Source organism: Patiria miniata, unplaced genomic scaffold, assembly GCF_015706575.1.
Source record: "Patiria miniata isolate m_02_andy unplaced genomic scaffold, ASM1570657v1 HiC_scaffold_9, whole genome shotgun sequence".
Taxonomy (NCBI): Eukaryota; Metazoa; Echinodermata; class Asteroidea; order Valvatida; family Asterinidae; genus Patiria; species Patiria miniata.
Window position 1 is genome coordinate 15381736 of NW_024037076.1, and position 18295 is coordinate 15400030.

The following is an 18295-nucleotide window of genomic DNA, read 5'->3' on the forward strand; positions in this document are numbered from 1 at the left end:
ATGACACTCTATACAAATTAACCACTGCCATAATTACAAGTACAATATGGAGTCACCTCACCTTGCATTGTTGGCTGTGGCATGCAGATAGGTCTGACGTTTGGGCTGAGTGTGGCATTCCTGCTCAGACGCAGCAGGGCTATATCATTATCAAGGCTTCGGTCATTGTATTCTTCATGTTTTATCAGGGCGTCTTCACCATCCAGGTTGTACACTAGGGATGGGTCAAATTCTCGAAGTAAATTTGTAGATTTGTCTAGTATTCCTGTAACAAAGGGAAATATTTATGAAACAGTTAGATAATGTGAGAGGATGAACCTGTACATGCCTGAACGTTTGTTGTGACGTGTCTTATCATGGCGTCTTCGCCATTGTTGTACAAGTTGTACACTAGTGATTGGTTAAACCGTTGAAGTGATCTGTTGATTTGTTGATTATGCCTAAAACGAAGTCAAAGTAACCGAGTTATTTTTCGGTATACTAATTGTCCGTTGACACAGGGCTTGCACACGTTTAAACTTAACAACAATCATGAATAAGCTTACCTTTTTTAAACGACTAGACATTTTGGTGTTTTTCTTAAGAGAGATGGACAACTGTTAACGATATTTGATAACAATATATCTAATGCTTCTTTTGAATCAATATCAAACCTCTGTAATAAAACGAGAAGTTATTTCCACATAAACTCTGCATATTGATGCCGATAGATGTAATTTCAACGTATTATGATATGGGGTATTATTTGCTTCTCATTTCATAGTGAGAAGATTTTCACTTTTGTGAACCAGAACAAAGAAATGCATTGGAATAAGCCCGATGGAGTTAATTACACTTTATCACACAAATTGTCTTTGAGCTTAATCCTCAATTTCATTTTCAATTAGGCACCAATGGATTTCATTTAAGGTGCAGTATACAATTCAAATTCGAATTAGTCTTAATTTCGGTAAAGTCTTCTCATGTGGCAATTGTATTTAAAGAGCGTTGATTTAAAGGTAAAGTTTATTATAACGCTTTAGTCATTAATATTCATACAGGGCATTTCGAAGCTATATGAAGGCCCATACATAATTATTAGTGGTATTGTAATGAAGCTATCTGAACCGGCCCACATGTTTGTCCTTTTGTTAATTTGCTACGAGCTTCGCATAATGGAGTTCTTAAAATACTTTGTTATATAACTCTTATTACTCTGTGTGTTTTGAAAGGGCTGGGCTCCGGGCACGCGGGGTCTGTGTCCCTCAACGTGCCGTCGGGTTTCTCGGGCCGACGAAGCTGTATTTGAACAAGTTGTTAAATTGTTTGAGTTGTTTTAATTAAAGATAGTTGGTTATGTTCTGCAAACTTGTCTTCAACTGTCCATCTGTTCGTGGTGTCGATCCCCTATGGGGTGTGGCGGCCATGCCATACCGCGCTGCCACACGGCCATAACAGTATTCTGCATTTTCTTGTCACTCATTTTTCAGACTCCATCAGGGAGAATTAAGAGGGCTGACAATGCTGGAGTTCAGCGAGGCCGATATAACAAGGTATCAAACGCGGACAGAAACCGTATCATTGGTGCCTTCGAATAAGAACTATTGCTGGCTATTGCTGACACTCTCGGGATGAAGCGCCATATTGCTCGCAACATAAATATTACTTTCATGAGAACAGAATAAGTACATTACCAAGAGGAGGGAGAAGACGTTCAAAAATCATCATGGAACTGAAAAAAAAACTCATTGTTAACCCCATGCCAACTACATGTAAGACTAAGACAGCTACAGCTTCCCGACAAGCCGCATATGCCCGGAGTAGAATACACATGCTAGGACTGTAGAGTGCAAGCTCAACACACTACAGCTTGCTCAGGAGATACCTCAATCCTGCAAGGTCGACAGAGTGTAGAACTTATAATTTTTTTTTTAATATGCTTAACCCTTCAAAGTAAGTCTAAAAGATTGGAAACATTTTCTAACCGTATAATATGTCAGATTAGGCTACCAGAAACGAAACTGAATGCCAACAGCACCATAATGAATTGAAATTATTTGTTTTTCAATAGGACGCCGATCGCCATATGAGTCGAATTAACCGAAAAGAGGATGAAGTAACAACGCTTCAATTTGGATTATACTGCACCCTATTTGAAATCCATTTGTGGCTTTTACAAAGTGACACTAAGAAATGAGCTCTACGATGTTCTGGAACATCGTTTGAGGGAATTTGTGTGATATAAGTGTTAAAAAACCTGGAAAACCTATGTTAACGGTCAATGATGATAAGCGATTGATACGTGCATCAAACCAACAGATTCAAAAGGTGAGTCTTATACCCCACTCGTTATTACACAAAGCCCCATCTTCCAATGACAATGTTTCTCGAAAGTGAATTGATAAACAATGCACAAGCAATACTAGAGTCTTAACCAAGTCATCACTATACGTACAGGTCAAATACAAGACTCGCAGTTTTAAGTCAAGTGACAAGTGATTGCAATTTAAAGCTTGTGATTGGAATTATGGTTGACTACAACTCTGACGTGGGCCAGAGACTTTAAAGTGCAACCCAACCACTCACACGGACAAGCATATATCTCATTGTTTCACTCCTACCTGTGTATACTCTGATGTCAGACCATGGGCAGCGGTTGCCTCTGAAGCAGTGTGCAGCTGACAGAACCCAGTTGCGAGCAATAAGACTACCACCACAGAAAAACCGGGGCTGGATAAAAGTACAGATTTATACTTTGTAAAATTGTAATATCTCTACAGTCAGGGGTGTGCAATTTTTTTTACGTAAATTATACCAGCTTAAAAGAGAACTGTGTAATGTGATGCTGACTAATAAACGTAACTGCTCTACTCAGTGTGAGAAGATGAACACGTGGTACATGTAACGCTTAAAACGGTTAAATTGGATAGGTACTTAATTGGTACACGAACTGCTGATGATGTAAGAAACTGTTTAATCATACCACACATTCATAACATCCTGCAATACCCAAGTCACAGAACAGAGCCACCTGCCAGGGCCAATCACCATGTTCAGCAAAACTCCCGCCAGCTATTCTTGAATAAGGCTGGTGACGAAGTTTTCCATTGCGCCCGCACAGCGAGTAGTCTGAAAAAGAAGACGGGCGATTATCATCAGCAAAAACAATCTTAGTGTTAACTTCTCCCTTCTACGACAACATAGCACCATAAAAACACAACCAGCATAATCATACCAAGAATAAGAAAACCGACGGACCAAAACATAAACGACACAAACAACACGAAATCATAAAGCGGACACAAATACAACAAAAAAACAACGATGTAAACAAACAATTCGAATAACATAAACACTAACAAACAAAAACAAAAACAACCATAGGATCAGATCTTGATCGTCTTTCCCCCCACAATATCTATGGCACATCCACGTCCGAATCCTCGCTTATTTGGGGGTTCTCCATTATTATGCGGAGACGCACAAGAGACAGGGGTGGGGGATGGAGCCACGGTCTCCAGAAACTGCAATCAGGTCCGACAAGAAAATTGTGGAACGTCCACACTTGACAAATAATAAGATTGTAATAATTCAATGATGAACTTATAGAATGACCACGTGTCACGTATGTTTCAGCCCCATAGACCGTGCGTGCATTTAGTTGTCTTCTCACGCATCCGCAATGGTTTCCTCCGCGTCGTCGGCTTGCAAACAGTGGTAGCAGACGACGCAATGAACGATTGTCAGGTTTTCATGTCTTAAAATGTATCCTTCTCAAACGTACTTAAAAGATGATTCAAACCAAAAATTATCAGTAGACCAAGTGAACAAAGATATAAATTGTCTCTACAGTGTCGTAACGGCGATAAAAGCCTTTCAAATACATAAAAAAAACCCAATAATTATGGACAAAAAACGTACAAAATGAAAAGGAAAAATATCGTTCGCTTTTGAGTTTGGTTTACACATTTTGGACAATTTGCCTGGTTTACCTTAGATCAGCCGTAGTACCATCATTTTACAAGTGATTTGATGTGAGAAGGAAACCTGTAGCTTATAAAAATCGTCATTTTTCGATTAAACCCATTTTGACAGCTTGTGCACAAATAAACTTGTCCCAGTACCCTCTATGATCGTACTTAACTGCATTTCAGAGCCGGGAACCAGTCAGTTGTAAATCGTTTCAGTTAAATGTATACATTTCCAACGCATCGAAAGATTACAAACGGAGCGCCGCGCGCGGCGCGTGGCTAGCCATGTTTACGGCCAGATTCCAGGGTCTGTGTACAGGTACGTACGTGCACAATAACGTTACATTCAACGAAAAAAACGTACAACGTGAGACCTTACTTTTCTCATCGAAACGGTTTCCGACTTAAATGATATTTATACATCGCACTTTCCGTGGCATCCTTTACCATTTTTCAGTGAAGACAAGTTTACAATTACTCGGCAAAACTGAAAAATTATCCCCAAAACTGTCGCCTGTTTTGAATTTGTGACCCAATACTTTCTTACTACACGACACGAAAAAACAAAAAAAATACATCAAATACTCTCTGTTTTTTTGTGCTAAGGTTTGCAAAAGTGACTTTGATTGCCTTAAATTCCTGTCCACGTGGAAAGAAAAAATTATCAAAGTACTTCGAGCTTGATGTTGACCGATACTTCAGTGGGTCAAACTGCGACTGCAGGCATCCATGTTTGCTGATTATCAGTATTTCATATTTTGAGTGCGCATGCGCGCAAACTAAATGAGTGGCTGAAACATACGTGGTGTGTAGTAAAAAAACTGACCAGATGGACTGGAGAATCCGCTTAAATGCAGCTGTTATAATTGTGTTTCGAACCTTCAGTTTTAGATTCCGTTGATAAGACCGTCGTTGAATCTTGATCTGTCGCATGTTCAGTTGTTGAAAACTCTGAAAAATAAATACGTTGTAGAGTGTACGAACAATATTGCTTGTGTTCGATCCTTTCATAAAAGAAAGTAATTCTATCTACCCATGGCTGTTCCATATATAACCAAGAAATGAATTCATAAAAGTCATCAGTTCATCAATTCATGCATTCAAAGTGCAAAACCGGACCACGCACGGATCTAGTTGTAGATCATTTAAAATCAGGTTTACACTTCAAATGGTAATTCAATACATGTACTTTTTGCTTTTTCACCTCTGGCTGAGTAGGTATACAGGCAAATGGAGTCTCTTTTAGGTCCGGTGTCTTGAATTATGCAATACAGCAAGATGTGTACTGATATTTTAAAGAAGGGACACGGTAAATTTAGGCATTTGCCTACGCCCCGAATAAATGTATGTTCATCTTACCAATGTGACTTTCAATCCAGTCGGTATATGCCGAAAGTCTTGTGTAAATACCGTATCGACCTTCCACGGCGCACCCCTCACCCCAGCTGACAATGCCTATCTGGACCCATCGTTTGCTGCCGTCTGCAACGGTCATCTGCCTCATGACTGGCCCTCCCGAGTCTCCCTTACACGCATCCAGGCCTCCCTCCGGTACTCCCGCACAAAACGCGATTGCAGGCTTGTAAAAGGACACACCCGTACACTCATAGTGGTTGATGAAACTGTCCCTGCATTCTCTGTCAGTGCGCATGGGGACAATAAGGAATTTGAGGAGAGACGAGGTAGGCCTGTATCCGTCAAAGCACAGATTACCGTAATCATAGGGTTGCGTAGTGCCCCATCCAGCCACATATGGTGGTTCTCCGTGTGGTGAATAAAGTGTTCTTTCTGATTGTAGAAAATAATCAAATGCTTATTATCAGTACATTGATAGTAATAATAATGTGGGGGCTAATCATCCTTACTTGCAACTGAGAATCTAAATTGCGTAGGACGCGGCTACAACGTGGTCGTGCCAAAGCCGTGTAAAAGCGCCTTTGACAGCCGCCATTATGACCCATGTGGGAACCACAGCCAGAGATCGAAAGTGTTTTATAGTTATGCGGAGTGAGGAAAAACCGGAGAGCCCGGAGAAAAAACCTTCTCGGCACAGATTCAACGCACAACACTTCTCACATAATGGTCTGAGCCGGGAAGAGAATCGCTTTACGCACTAGCCAACAATGCCACCATAACATTAGTGGGTTGAGGGATATAGAGGAGGAAAAAAGACATCGAGAATAATGAAAGGGAAGCTGGTTGACCAAATGGGACCTTGATCCAAAGCGGCTCTGCGAACAAGTGAAGTTTAAAAATTGTAAAAAGGGTCAATGAGCCCTCACTCGACTGGTTTTAGGGTCCTGGCGTTATGGCATCTTCTGAGCCATAATTGCAATGAGTACGGTGCAAGCTACTTTTTTTACGGTCCTACTTATTGTTTGGGCATTTCCAGCTCAGGTCCAAGTCATAAAATTCGGAGCTACTTCCATGGTTGAGTTGATACGAACTCTAGTAAGCCTAAAAAAAGAGAAGTAAACTATCACTCTATACACTCTACGTCGAGGAATCGCTCATAGAAAGTCTTTCTTTGAAATCTCCTCCAATTGTGTATTACTTAAAGATCGTGATGGCTCACGCAAGCGTAGTATTTTGTGATCAACTTTATGAATGTACCTGGCTGCTTAAGTAAATGCTTCCCTTATAAAGTACACATTTAGGACGCCCTCACCTTTCATAGCAAGTTTTGGCATGCAGATTGGTCTTATTCCTGAGCTCAGCATGACATCACGGCTCAATCGTAAAACGGCAATATCGTTATCAAGGTCCGAATTAAACGCCTCATGCTTTATTAGGGCGTCGTCTCCATCAAGGGTATACACAAGGGCTGGGTCGACCAGTCGAAGAGCTGACCTGGATTTATTACGAATTCCTGAAATAAAGCGAAACAACATCATGACACCATACAGTCCTACAACCATGACAAAATTGACGGGCCACCGCAGTGTGAATTAATTATTCAATTCAGACGCAAGCGCCCGTGGTATCCACTTACAATCTGGGAAGTGAATTATGTCTATGATCAGTCCCATATATGGTGATCATTCACATGATGCTCAGTCACATGATGACAACCATGTGACTTTCTTCTTGAATCTGATTGGTTAACATGAATATTGCGTCTGGTGAAAACGGATCCGGTGAAATTGGAAGCGTAAAAATCAAACGTTTGATTTCATCCGGTTGCCCGGTACACGGTCAGATCGGTCCGATTGTTGTTTTTTTCAGCGCACACCTCTGTACGATGTCCGATGATCTCATAAACCAAAAATTGGAAAGGTATGCGTCGGGCTTTAGATACAAATGTACTCGTCGGTTCAGCCAGATAATGGTTTTATTGACCATCGACCCGAGCTTAATTATGTAAGGTTGGTAATATTATTGCATTAATCTTTGCACAAGACGGGCCCTACGTTAAATTTATCAGTGAACGAAAGCTCTAATGTATAGAATGCATAATTTTAAATGTTTCGCAAACTATAGCTCCAGACCCAACACTTAATTATACATGAGATTGTTCACGAATACTCTCTAAATAGCAAAGAGTGAAAGTTAGGGACTATACGTTTTAGAGTGAAAATCGATCTTTACGATTGAAGAAATTTCATTCTAAAACGAAGCTAGTTTCCGACTGTGGGAGTGAATCTTCACTTTAATGGAGTGAATTTTCACTCTGTGGAATTAAGAGAGCAACTATAATATCTGGTATAGTAGTGCAGAGGTACTGAGGTCCTCACTGGCTTATTCTTGTGACTATGCATGCAGATCATCGAGAGTAGCGGCTTGTTGGCCCGTATAAAACCGATGCCCGATACGCGAGTACTGGGAAACCTGCTTAGACCTCTATACGGCGACATATTCTATTTGAGATATTAAACACTATTGCCCCCAGAAATAACTGTAATGTATGCATTAATCATTAAGTTTTGACCAAGGTCCAAACATCCTACCGTACCTGTATATACTCTGATGGCAGACCATGGGCATCGTTCGAAGCAGTGTGCAGCTGACAGAACCCAGTTACGAGCAATGAGACTACCACCACAGAAAAACCTGGGCTGGAAAATTAGCAAGGAATTTTGAAGTTTGCAACATCTTATCAATCCAAACCACAATGTAAAAACCACAAGTAAAAACTGCTTTGCGCAGCTATTTCAAGTGAAGAAAGACAATTGGACGACTGCAATTGGCTGCTTGAGACAATTAAATGTTCCAGAGTTTAAGATTCCTTGGCTAAGGCCAAAACAAAAAAATACTCGGTCTCTGGTCAGCGCGCGCGTCGATTTTAATCATGCGCGTCAACCTTTTTTTTCCTCCAAATTAACACGGAAGCTACAACAGTGCCCTCTATTGCCGCGCCTTTTCAAAGTTTTGTACCAAGGAGCACCAAGGATTGGGGAAATTGCACCAAGGCAAATGATAAAGGGCACCAAGGCAAATTATGGAGGACACCAATGTATAATGAGTACACAAAAATGCAAAATAGTACCCACCTTCTCTGTACAATACAAGCTTGAAAAAAATAACACCAAAAAAAAAAAGAAAAAAAAAAACCGCGTCGCCGCATCAATTCCGGAACTTCGGTCTGACCAGAGACCGATTATTTTTTTGGCCTAATGGTGGTCTTTTGACTTTAGGCCTACATGCATTGCTTTAAGACAACCAAGAATATAATGCATTACTACCTCACATCTTGTGCAGTTCCGATGACAGAAGAGCGCCACCTGCCAGGGCCACTGGCCTTCTGCAGCATCAGTGCCGCCGGATATCCTTCCAAATATCCTCTGTTCTGCATATTCACTGTACCCGCAGGCCGCGTAGTCATCTTAAACGAAAAGAGATTGGGGTCTAATTAAAAATGGTGTCATATTTTTCCCACATGATCGAAAATTGTTAGCTTCAACTTGTTGATTCAACAAAGCAGAATATAAATGCTACGTCGAAAAAATGCTAAGCGATTTACTATTAAGGAAGTGGCACTTAGAGGCGCATATAGCCTATATCCTCTTTAATAATTTTTCCATTACATGTCATTTTTGCGCTATGTAAATAAGACATTCGACGTTTTCTTGAATGGAGCCATCGAGATATCCAGATATGTTGTTTTCTGTAATTAGATGTTTACTTCCAATGTGCAATTGTATGACATGTTATAACAGTGAATCTCGGATCGGGATTTTAACAGTAGCAGCTGGGGCCGATTTCACGAAACTCGTCTTATCTTATGACTCATCTTGGGACTTAGGACGAGTCCCCGCTCTAAGATCAATCTTAGCTAAGACGCGTCGTACGACTGATTTCGCTAAACCCATCTTATAGCAAGACACATTAAAACTGCCAATTTGATGGCAGTGTCGCGTTTGTTTTTACCGCTCGACGAATCAGTCGTTGAAAAGTAACAAAACCATTTCCGCGCGCAGAAAAATTACTCTAGTCAATAAATTTCACACGCAAGGTAGGTCTACACAAGATACGATAGAGTCATTCTTGCTTAGGAGCGTAAATCGCGGGGGGATGGGGTATATATCCCCAACATTTTGACCAGGGGGGATGGGCTATTGAATCATCCCCCACTTAGTTGTGATGAGAGAAAAAAATGATTTTGAGGTCATTTTTCGACATCCCAACGACCAAAATGTATTCAATAGCACTGAAAAGTGGTGAAACGAAGAACAAAAGCTTTTAAAATGTGCCTTTTTGACTGAGTGCCAGTATATACATATTGATGTAGGGAGACCAAGTGCGCCCTCAGTTGTTCGTCCAAAAGTTTCGCGAGTGATTTGCATATCATGACCTTTGTGCTTCCCGCGCAAAGGCAACTTGTAACAAGTTTTCCTCTGTGGGACTTGAACAGGGAAGACCACCACAAATTTGGGGCATATATTCTCTCTATTTTGTAGGGAGCATGGCTCCGGCCATGCTCCAAATTTATATCATTTTGGAAGGTTAGTATTATATCATTTTGGAAGGTTAGTATTATAGATTCGTCCCTGTGAGTACTTTAGTGTATAATGTGATCCTTTTGTGAGAATATTGTGTTCATTTTGAGGCCGGATGATTCACGTCTGTGATTTGTAACATATGTAGCCAGCCGTGTGTTGACATTTGACCTTTATCGTTCTATTTTATTGTGCCTTACATTTATCATGGATTATTGCTTTGTGTAAAGAATATTATCATCTTGACTCTTGTGTGGAAATAATGTAAATACAAGTTCGGTAAGCTCATCTCATTGTCGTCGTCATGACATAGGTTCATAGTTTTACTGGCATATATTTTTAGTGGAACACTCGTCCTCTTTAAATAGAGGGCCGGCCTCCTTTTGCCGTCCCGCCACAAAATGGCGTCGTAGACAGGATTGAGTGCTCCGACAGTTGACATTTCTACATAGCCGTGAAGTTTTTATTGACGACGCGTTTTCATCCGGAAATATTTTCCCCGGACTTTACATTTTCTAGTGCACCGGAATTCGTGTTCACGAATCGCACTGAATCGCTTCCGTGTGTTTGATTGTGGCGATCATAGACGTGATGGTCATCATCTGATTTTTGCCTCACCTTGCGTTGAGAGGACTTCATTGACAAGCTACATTGTGTGCTGTGTAACTTTCATTGTAACAATCTATTTTTAGAATTGTATTTGATATTTGCCCATTTTGTATCCAAGCTTAGATCTGTTCAGTTTTTAGGCAGTTGTGCCTTGTGTGAATCTGTAGTAGATTCTATATTAGGAGCAGATAATTATAGAGCCATTTGTTGGCCTGTGCTTTGGATTTAGTGTTTCTGAGTCAAATACTAGTATTGCTTGTTGCACACACACACCATTGTAACTTCTGGTTTTCAGCTAATTGCATTTTCACGACATTTTACACCAGTGCATTGTGTCATTTGCTTCTTGTATTATTAGATTGTCTTGGCATTATTGGGTGACTTTTTAGACCGTGTCAGTTGGAGATTTTTATAGTGGAATTGTACTTTTGTCTACAGTGTAGTTAGACATACTTTTGACTTGTATTTTATTGTCTGTTTGTATGCAGACTTGATTGTAGGTTAGTGATTGAGGCCTGATTTTGTAACAAGTCATATTTCTGTGGGTGCATTCCAAGGTAATTATTCCAACCATGTCTGTGCCAGACTCTATTGCGAAGTCAAATAGTGCTTTAGCTAGGACCATAGTTAGTGCCTTCACAAATATTTTATGTGAACAAAATGAAGATGCGTTCTATTGATAGAAATGCAGTGAGTAGCATTGAAGCTGCACTGAATGATAGATTTGCTGCTATTTTGAAATGTTTCGAGAAGCCTAGTGAAGACAGGGTTCATGAATCACAGTGTCCTGACCTTGTTATGTGTTCTCATACAGTTGAGGCGGTAGATGCTATTTTTGAAGAGGCTAAGCTGCTTCTAATTGAGACGGTTTTACTTGAAGCTGCTGATTTTTGTAATGTGCAGGTGGAAGGAGTAGTTTCTGTTTCTCCCACTGTGAGTATTTTCGATGATAGCCTTCATGTAGTTAGCTACAGTAATGTAACACATCCTTCACTTAGTTTGGCAGATGGCAAAGCCCAAGAAAAAGTAGGGAACCCTCCCTTGTCTTTGGTTATCGCAGCTTATTTCTGTGTGTTGGCAGTAGTGGTGACCATAATGACTGTTGACAGGAGTACAGTGCCTCATATTCGGGGTCTGTGGCCAAATGCCATTACTTAAAAGTACTTGTGTTTATCTATGCCTAGCATGATCATTGTATATGTATTTGGCTATGTATTGATAGCTCAAGCTGCCCCTCCATATTTTACTGCACAACTATTGGTGTTTTGCTCTTTGAAAAAAGGGACACAGGATTTATCCGCACCATATGTACTTATTTCATTGTATAAACTTGTATTTTGTATTTTTCTATTTTTTTGAAATTTAGTTGTTATTCACATGTTTGAATGAGATTATTGTACGAATTGTTGTACAACTATTATACATGCCTTTTATAATGTTGTGTTTTTATAGCATGTTTATGTAGGTGTGTCTTTTGTATGATGACTAATTGATCACTATATTTTCATGATTCAGGCAGATGCATTTTAGGTTTTTCCTGACTTGTCAAGGTTGGTTCACAGAGACGTGGCATTTTCATGTTTTTCTCTCTCTTTCATTTTATATGGGATAGGAATTTGTGTGTCTTTGTTTACATTTCCAAATTTATTCCCTAAGAACGTTTAGTGCCGGGATTGTAGGTTCCTAATTTTAGTGTAGTTGCTAAGTGGAACATTTTGTCAGCAGTTTTGTAGTTTGGTGTATTCCAACTATTTTTTACTCACAATATTATAGGATATTTTGTATACCCTTTTTAGTGAAATTTGTCTGGCACTTTCACCATGCAATCTACCATTTATAGGACCATTTTCAGGAAATGTTTATGTGTGTATGTACTTTGTAAATTCCTCTCCTATTGTTGTTGCCCTAAGTACTATTAGTGATGGGTGTTGCTCCTCCCAGTTTAGCTTTGTTTTGGGGTAGAAATGTAATTGTTTTCCTAGCCTTATGTGGGTGAAGGATGTTGTAGTTGGTCGAGTTGTCCAACTGTTTGTTCTCACAGTGTGAACGAGACTTTGTATTATTCTACCCTGTAGTCTATCTGGAGATGCACTGAATTGTTTGAGAAAAATACATTTTGTATTGACAGCCACTTGTATCTGAGACCTATATGTAGTGTATGAACCTCCTGTTTGTCTGCCACTTCATATCCAATTGTTCCATTATAACAAAAAGTCACTTCTATCTTAATACAGATCCAATGTGATTTAGATTTCATTACCTTGTTATGCATATTAAAATCATAACGAGTGTATGTTCAGAGTTGTTGGCATGAAACCACAGTTTTATTGTATAGTGGATATGTACATGTATGTTGTATTTTCCTTTATCTTTAAAGGGATGCTACATGTCTATAAATGTTATGCAGTATTATTACATTGAACCTGTTTTAATTTAATGTACCGCATTGAGACATGTAAAAGGTGTTATTGTTGTAGATCACTTAATTAATGGGAATTTTATATAATCATTTCCAGGTCGCCCTTGTATTTCTGTTATTTGGGACCACTCGGGTCGCGTGGTCTTAAAGTAGGGAACCTGTAGGGAGACCAAGTGCGCCCTCAGTTGTTCGTCCAAAAGTTTCGCGAGTGATTTGCATATCATGACCTTTGTGCTTCCCGCGCAAAGGCAACTTGTAACAAGTTTTCCTCTGTGGGACTTGAACAGGGAAGACCACCACAAATTTGGGGCATATATTCTCTCTATTTTGTAGGGAGCATGGCTCCGGCCATGCTCCAAATTTATATCATTTTGGAAGGTTAGTATTATATCATTTTGGAAGGTTAGTATTATAGATTCGTCCCTGTGAGTACTTTAGTGTATAATGTGATCCTTTTGTGAGAATATTGTGTTCACTTTGAGGCCGGATGATTCACGTCTGTGATTTGTAACATATGTAGCCAGCCGTGTGTTGACATTTGACCTTTATCGTTCTATTTTATTGTGCCTTACATTTATCATGGATTATTGCTTTGTGTAAAGAATATTATCATCTTGACTCTTGTGTGGAAATAATGTAAATACAAGTTCGGTAAGCTCATCTCATTGTCGTCGTCATGACATAGGTTCATAGTTTTACTGGCATATATTTTTAGTGGAACACTCGTCCTCTTTAAATAGAGGGCCGGCCTCCTTTTGCCGTCCCGCTACATTGATATACATCTTTATCCCGAAGAGCTCCCCCTAGTGTAATGTGGTGTCAGCCCCCCCCCCCCCTTTTCGAATTTCCACGGACGGGAAATTTTTGTATTTGGGTCATCCCCCATCCCCCCAACTCGCCGGCACAGATTTACGTCACTGTTCTTGCTCCCCACTTCATCACTCTATTTCAAAAAGTCGACAAGTTGTTGGCGTATAAATGTAAAACTACCTACGTATCAGCAATCCTTTCAAATCTGTTTCTACAGCGATTTTCTTCCTCGAAACTATAACTCTAGGCCAACACTCGTCGTTAACGGCAATAAGTTCCAGACTTTATAATAATTAACGCACGCATTAATGAGATAAGACGACCCTCAAACCGATCTTAAGTTAAGACGAGTTCAGCCGTGTTTAAAAGAAAGTCTTAAGTTTGGTGAAATCGATCCTATCGTGAGTCGCAAGTTAAGACGAGTCACCCTTCCCAAGACGCGTCTTGGACTTAAGCGGCCCAGGACATTACGAAGTACAGTGGAGCACTTTTATAACAAGGTCCCTGGGACTTTACAAAATATCTGGATGTAACAGGTACCTTTGTATTATCAGTAATGAAAAACAAGGAAAAACAAATACTTTTGACCTAAAATTTTTCTTTTTATAAGCAGGAGGTTGTATTGACATTGCTCTTTTTATCAATGTTCGACTGTTCATGTACACGAAAATCGCCTCTTTGATGTTATCTAACCATTTGTAGATTGTAGCAGCGCACATGCATCCCTAAAGGTGTGAAATCAACCAACGCAACCATTGCTTGTAAAGTAAACTTTTATCATTGTGGTTATTTTAAGATAGTGTATCCTCAGCAGTATAAGAGTGAATTTGTCTTCTTTTAAATAAAGACAATCGTGGAGATGAGGACTTTAGATAACAGCTCTTTTGATACGTGATCAAAGTCACTGTCTTTAATTGCAATTTTCACCACATGAATGACTATACATACCGCGATTTGTTTCACTCTCCATTGTTACATTCTCGCTGTTCCAACCATCTGTAGTTTCCATGCTTGGTGAGACTGTAGGATCAACAGATGACTCTGAACTCTCGTAAGAATAGTCGTACAAGTTGTACAAGGAATCTTCAAAGGGCAATTGCAAACTTGGACCTGCCACAAGGTGAATGTTCCATCAATGATGTAGGTGTTGATTGGGAGGGGGGGGGTGTCGGGACACAATCAGAACGACAGTATATCACACAATCAGAACGACAAAAATGCTGGTTTTATTGCTTAACTCCTGGTACAAAACAATACTTTTTATACATCCAAAGATGTGACTCAACTCAACAGAAACTTCTAAAATAAGATGGCGTCCGTGAACTGGTTTTCCAGTCTCTTTGGCAGGGGCATCTGTCCAGCCGTCAAAGCGAAACAGCGCCCTAGCTCAGTCAAACGCCAATAAATTAAGTACACGTGTCCACAGTAGATGTCAAATTTATTATGCAAACTCGATAGATTATTTACAGAAATTATAGTATTGTATGTGTTGCTTTCACAGGACGATGGATGTGCTTCACGGTGTTATAGATTATACCTTGTGGGAACACGTACTACAGTACACAGAGTTATGTTAAAAACATCACATTTTTATCCATAGGCCCACTGAATGAAACAAAAGGTAGGTTTGTAAGAGAGTATGAGCCAGCTACAATTAATTAAAACCCCTTTGACATATGAACTCTGTCACGATACAAGTATAAATACTTGGAAATGATTGGCAATGTCTTTAGATGGGAAAATTGATAACTTGGCGTTAAACGAAAAAAGGGGAACAACTGAAGGTGTGAAGATATATTTATTCTTACTTTCTGGGCAAGGTCCATTGCTGACGACCTGTATGTCCAAGTCCAGCAGACAGCCTCCAGCCTTCATTCTGCAGATGCTGGGGTACGTTCGACCGTCACTCCCACAGTATTGCTCCTGGCCTACGTCATCACACTGCCGCGGGTGGATGCAGTGGCATGTTGATGGACCATTGCTGTTGGCCACACATCTCTCCCACAGCTCACAGTTGCAGTCATCTGGCCCCAATAGCGGGCCTGTGTCATCAGGAACATCGGCTGTCAAAAAAGAGTTAGGATTCTTGCATTGAACGCTTGGGTGTCAAATATTGGAGTAAATTCTCTTTGTACTGCCATCTGCTTAGACATTTAATTGCAAAGTTTTCAAAAACCTTTTAAAAAGACTATAAGGGTAGTCTTTTTCAGTAGGGAAAAATGTAATTTCCAATTCTTCAAAAAATAAAGTTGTACATGTATACCTTTAAAAACGTTGTGAACATACTTATGGTGAATTTATAAGGATGATAAATTGCATATTATAAGTATTAATCTAGGCCTACAATTGTATTTGTTATTATAATGGAATCCTTATATCATTATGTTACTTTCTACTCTGGTAACCGAATTAAATACATGTTCATGGTAGTTAATGAGTAACCACTAATCACTTTAAACAGAACTAGAGGTTGTAAGAACAAACACACGGTGTTGGGCCATTGATTACCGCAAACTTTTCCAACCACATCAACTCAAAATGCATATTTAAATCCATGTTTGACCTAGTCAATCGTTGAAAGCAAGTTCACATCTTTTGCCAATTTAAGATTACAAGGCACTTCCGGTTACGACCGGAAGGAAGGGTCATGGTGATTTTGCACTTAGTACCAAATATGAAGACCCTGTAATATTGTATCGATTGCCATAATAAATAAATTCTAATCTGTGACAGTTGATTTGATATTGATTTTCAAAGATTAAACATAGGAATCTTTATTTTCTTGTAATATGATGCTTGATGACGTCATTGTTGCATCATTACCAGAAAGCGCACGAGGTATGCTAACTTTGCTATATGAAGCCAAATCTTGATATCATTCACGGTTGATGTTTTAGCAATTTTTGAAGGTTTAAAGGTCTTCTCATTGTAACTTCCGGTCTGATGACGTAATCAATTGTTTTCGCGCACATGTCTTGTCTGCATTAAAGGTCATCATGTATATTAATTTTGACGCGATTACCGCAAACTTCGCCACAGACATCAAGTGAAAATGGGTTTTTGACATTTTTTAACCTCCGCTAGAGGGCGTTCGAACACTTCATGGCGTCACCGATCACTTTTTTAAAGGTCTATCTAGCCAGACACTAACATCGTTGAAAGCAAGTTTATATCTTTTTCCACTTTCAAATTATTAGGCACTTCTGGTTTCGACCTGAAGGAAGTGTCACGTAATTGGACGTGCAAAAGATTAAATAAGATCATGTATTATCATGTTGATTCCCGCAAAATTAAAATTCCGGACTCTCACGGTTGATTTTAAATTGAATTTCGAAGATTAAATATGATTATTTTTGAAGTGACGTCACGTAACCCATGATGACGTCATGATGACGTAACTACCAAAAACACAAATTCAGTGGGTTGTGCTTTCATGTATTGACAATTGAAGTTCATATCACTTTTCATGTTGACAAACAGTTCTAGAGAAGAATGTATCTTGCAGAAAAATAATAATAGTAAATTCATAGAATAACAGTAGGTTTTGGGCTCATACCCCAACACCTAATAAATTGTTTGGCCGACTTCCAAATATACCAGAGTCTCACCTGCACAAGTAGGGAAGGAAGGAGACCAGCTGCCACCCTCGCAAGTGAGGCGTGTTTCTCCTACCGGATGGAATCCGGATTGGCAAGTAAATATCACTACTGAGCCTGGTGAGTTGCCTCCATTTATCGTGAGACGTAGGTTGGGGTCTAGGTGTGTCATGTTGATCTCAGGACAGTCCCGAGCTGGTTACGGAACACAATAAGAAACCATGAAAAAATTATTCTTTATATAATATTTTGACATAAAGCCAACATATAATTGCAATGCAATGTAACGCAACACAATGCTACATCATGCGTGCCATGCCACGTTACATAGTTACGTGGACGTCATGCAGTTTTTAATCTAAATCCTTTAATTTTATTACATTGGTGCACATTCTACGGATAATTGGTCTCCGGCAATCAGTGCTGTAGTCGAGTACTTTTCATGAGTACGAGACGAGTTCGAGTACTTTTTCTACGAGTACGACTACGAGCACACTTCCATGAGCACGAGTACGAGTACTTTTCCACGAGTACGAGTACGAGTACGTTTCCATGGGGTACAAATATTCCCTATCTATTATATACTTACCAGTCACACAGTCAAACGAAAACAAGTCAGGTGTGTTTACAAACACAAATGCCTTGCAACCGTCACCGTTCCCATGACATAACACCACTCTTTTAACATCATTTTACCTTGGTCACATGGAACGTTCATTGACAGCATTAGTGTTTTCTGTAGGTTTTATATGAATTATTCCCTATGATCTCAGAATAAATACAGGATTTTTATTGTTTTAGCCACTGTGACCTTGACCCTTGACAATTCGGACTCAAAAGCAATACGCTTCTTAGGATTACCAAGAACAATACACAAACCAAATTTGAAGTTCATATGTAAAGTATTTCTCAAGTTATCGCGCTGACAAAATTTATTTTGTTTTGGCCACTGTGACCTTGACCCTTGACCTTTCG

General features: G+C 39.6%; 1 protein-coding gene across 1 annotated transcript in view; it reads right to left on the reverse strand.

Moving 5' to 3' along the window:
- Positions 1–18295, reverse strand: part of LOC119720140 (transmembrane protease serine 7-like) — a 30566-nt gene continuing 12271 nt past the window's right edge. The window contains exons 2-11 of the mRNA XM_038189697.1: positions 17333–17515; positions 15533–15787; positions 8633–8772; positions 7903–8005; positions 6619–6819; positions 5310–5738; positions 4830–4901; positions 2963–3108; positions 2601–2709; positions 1–265 (exon numbers count right to left, since the gene is read on the reverse strand). Of these exons, the coding sequence (XP_038045625.1) occupies positions 18–265; positions 2601–2709; positions 2963–3108; positions 4830–4901; positions 5310–5738; positions 6619–6819; positions 7903–8005; positions 8633–8772; positions 15533–15787; positions 17333–17492 (1863 nt within the window). The 5' untranslated portion in view covers positions 17493–17515 and the 3' untranslated portion in view covers positions 1–17. The remainder of the gene's footprint in view (positions 266–2600; positions 2710–2962; positions 3109–4829; positions 4902–5309; positions 5739–6618; positions 6820–7902; positions 8006–8632; positions 8773–15532; positions 15788–17332; positions 17516–18295) is intronic.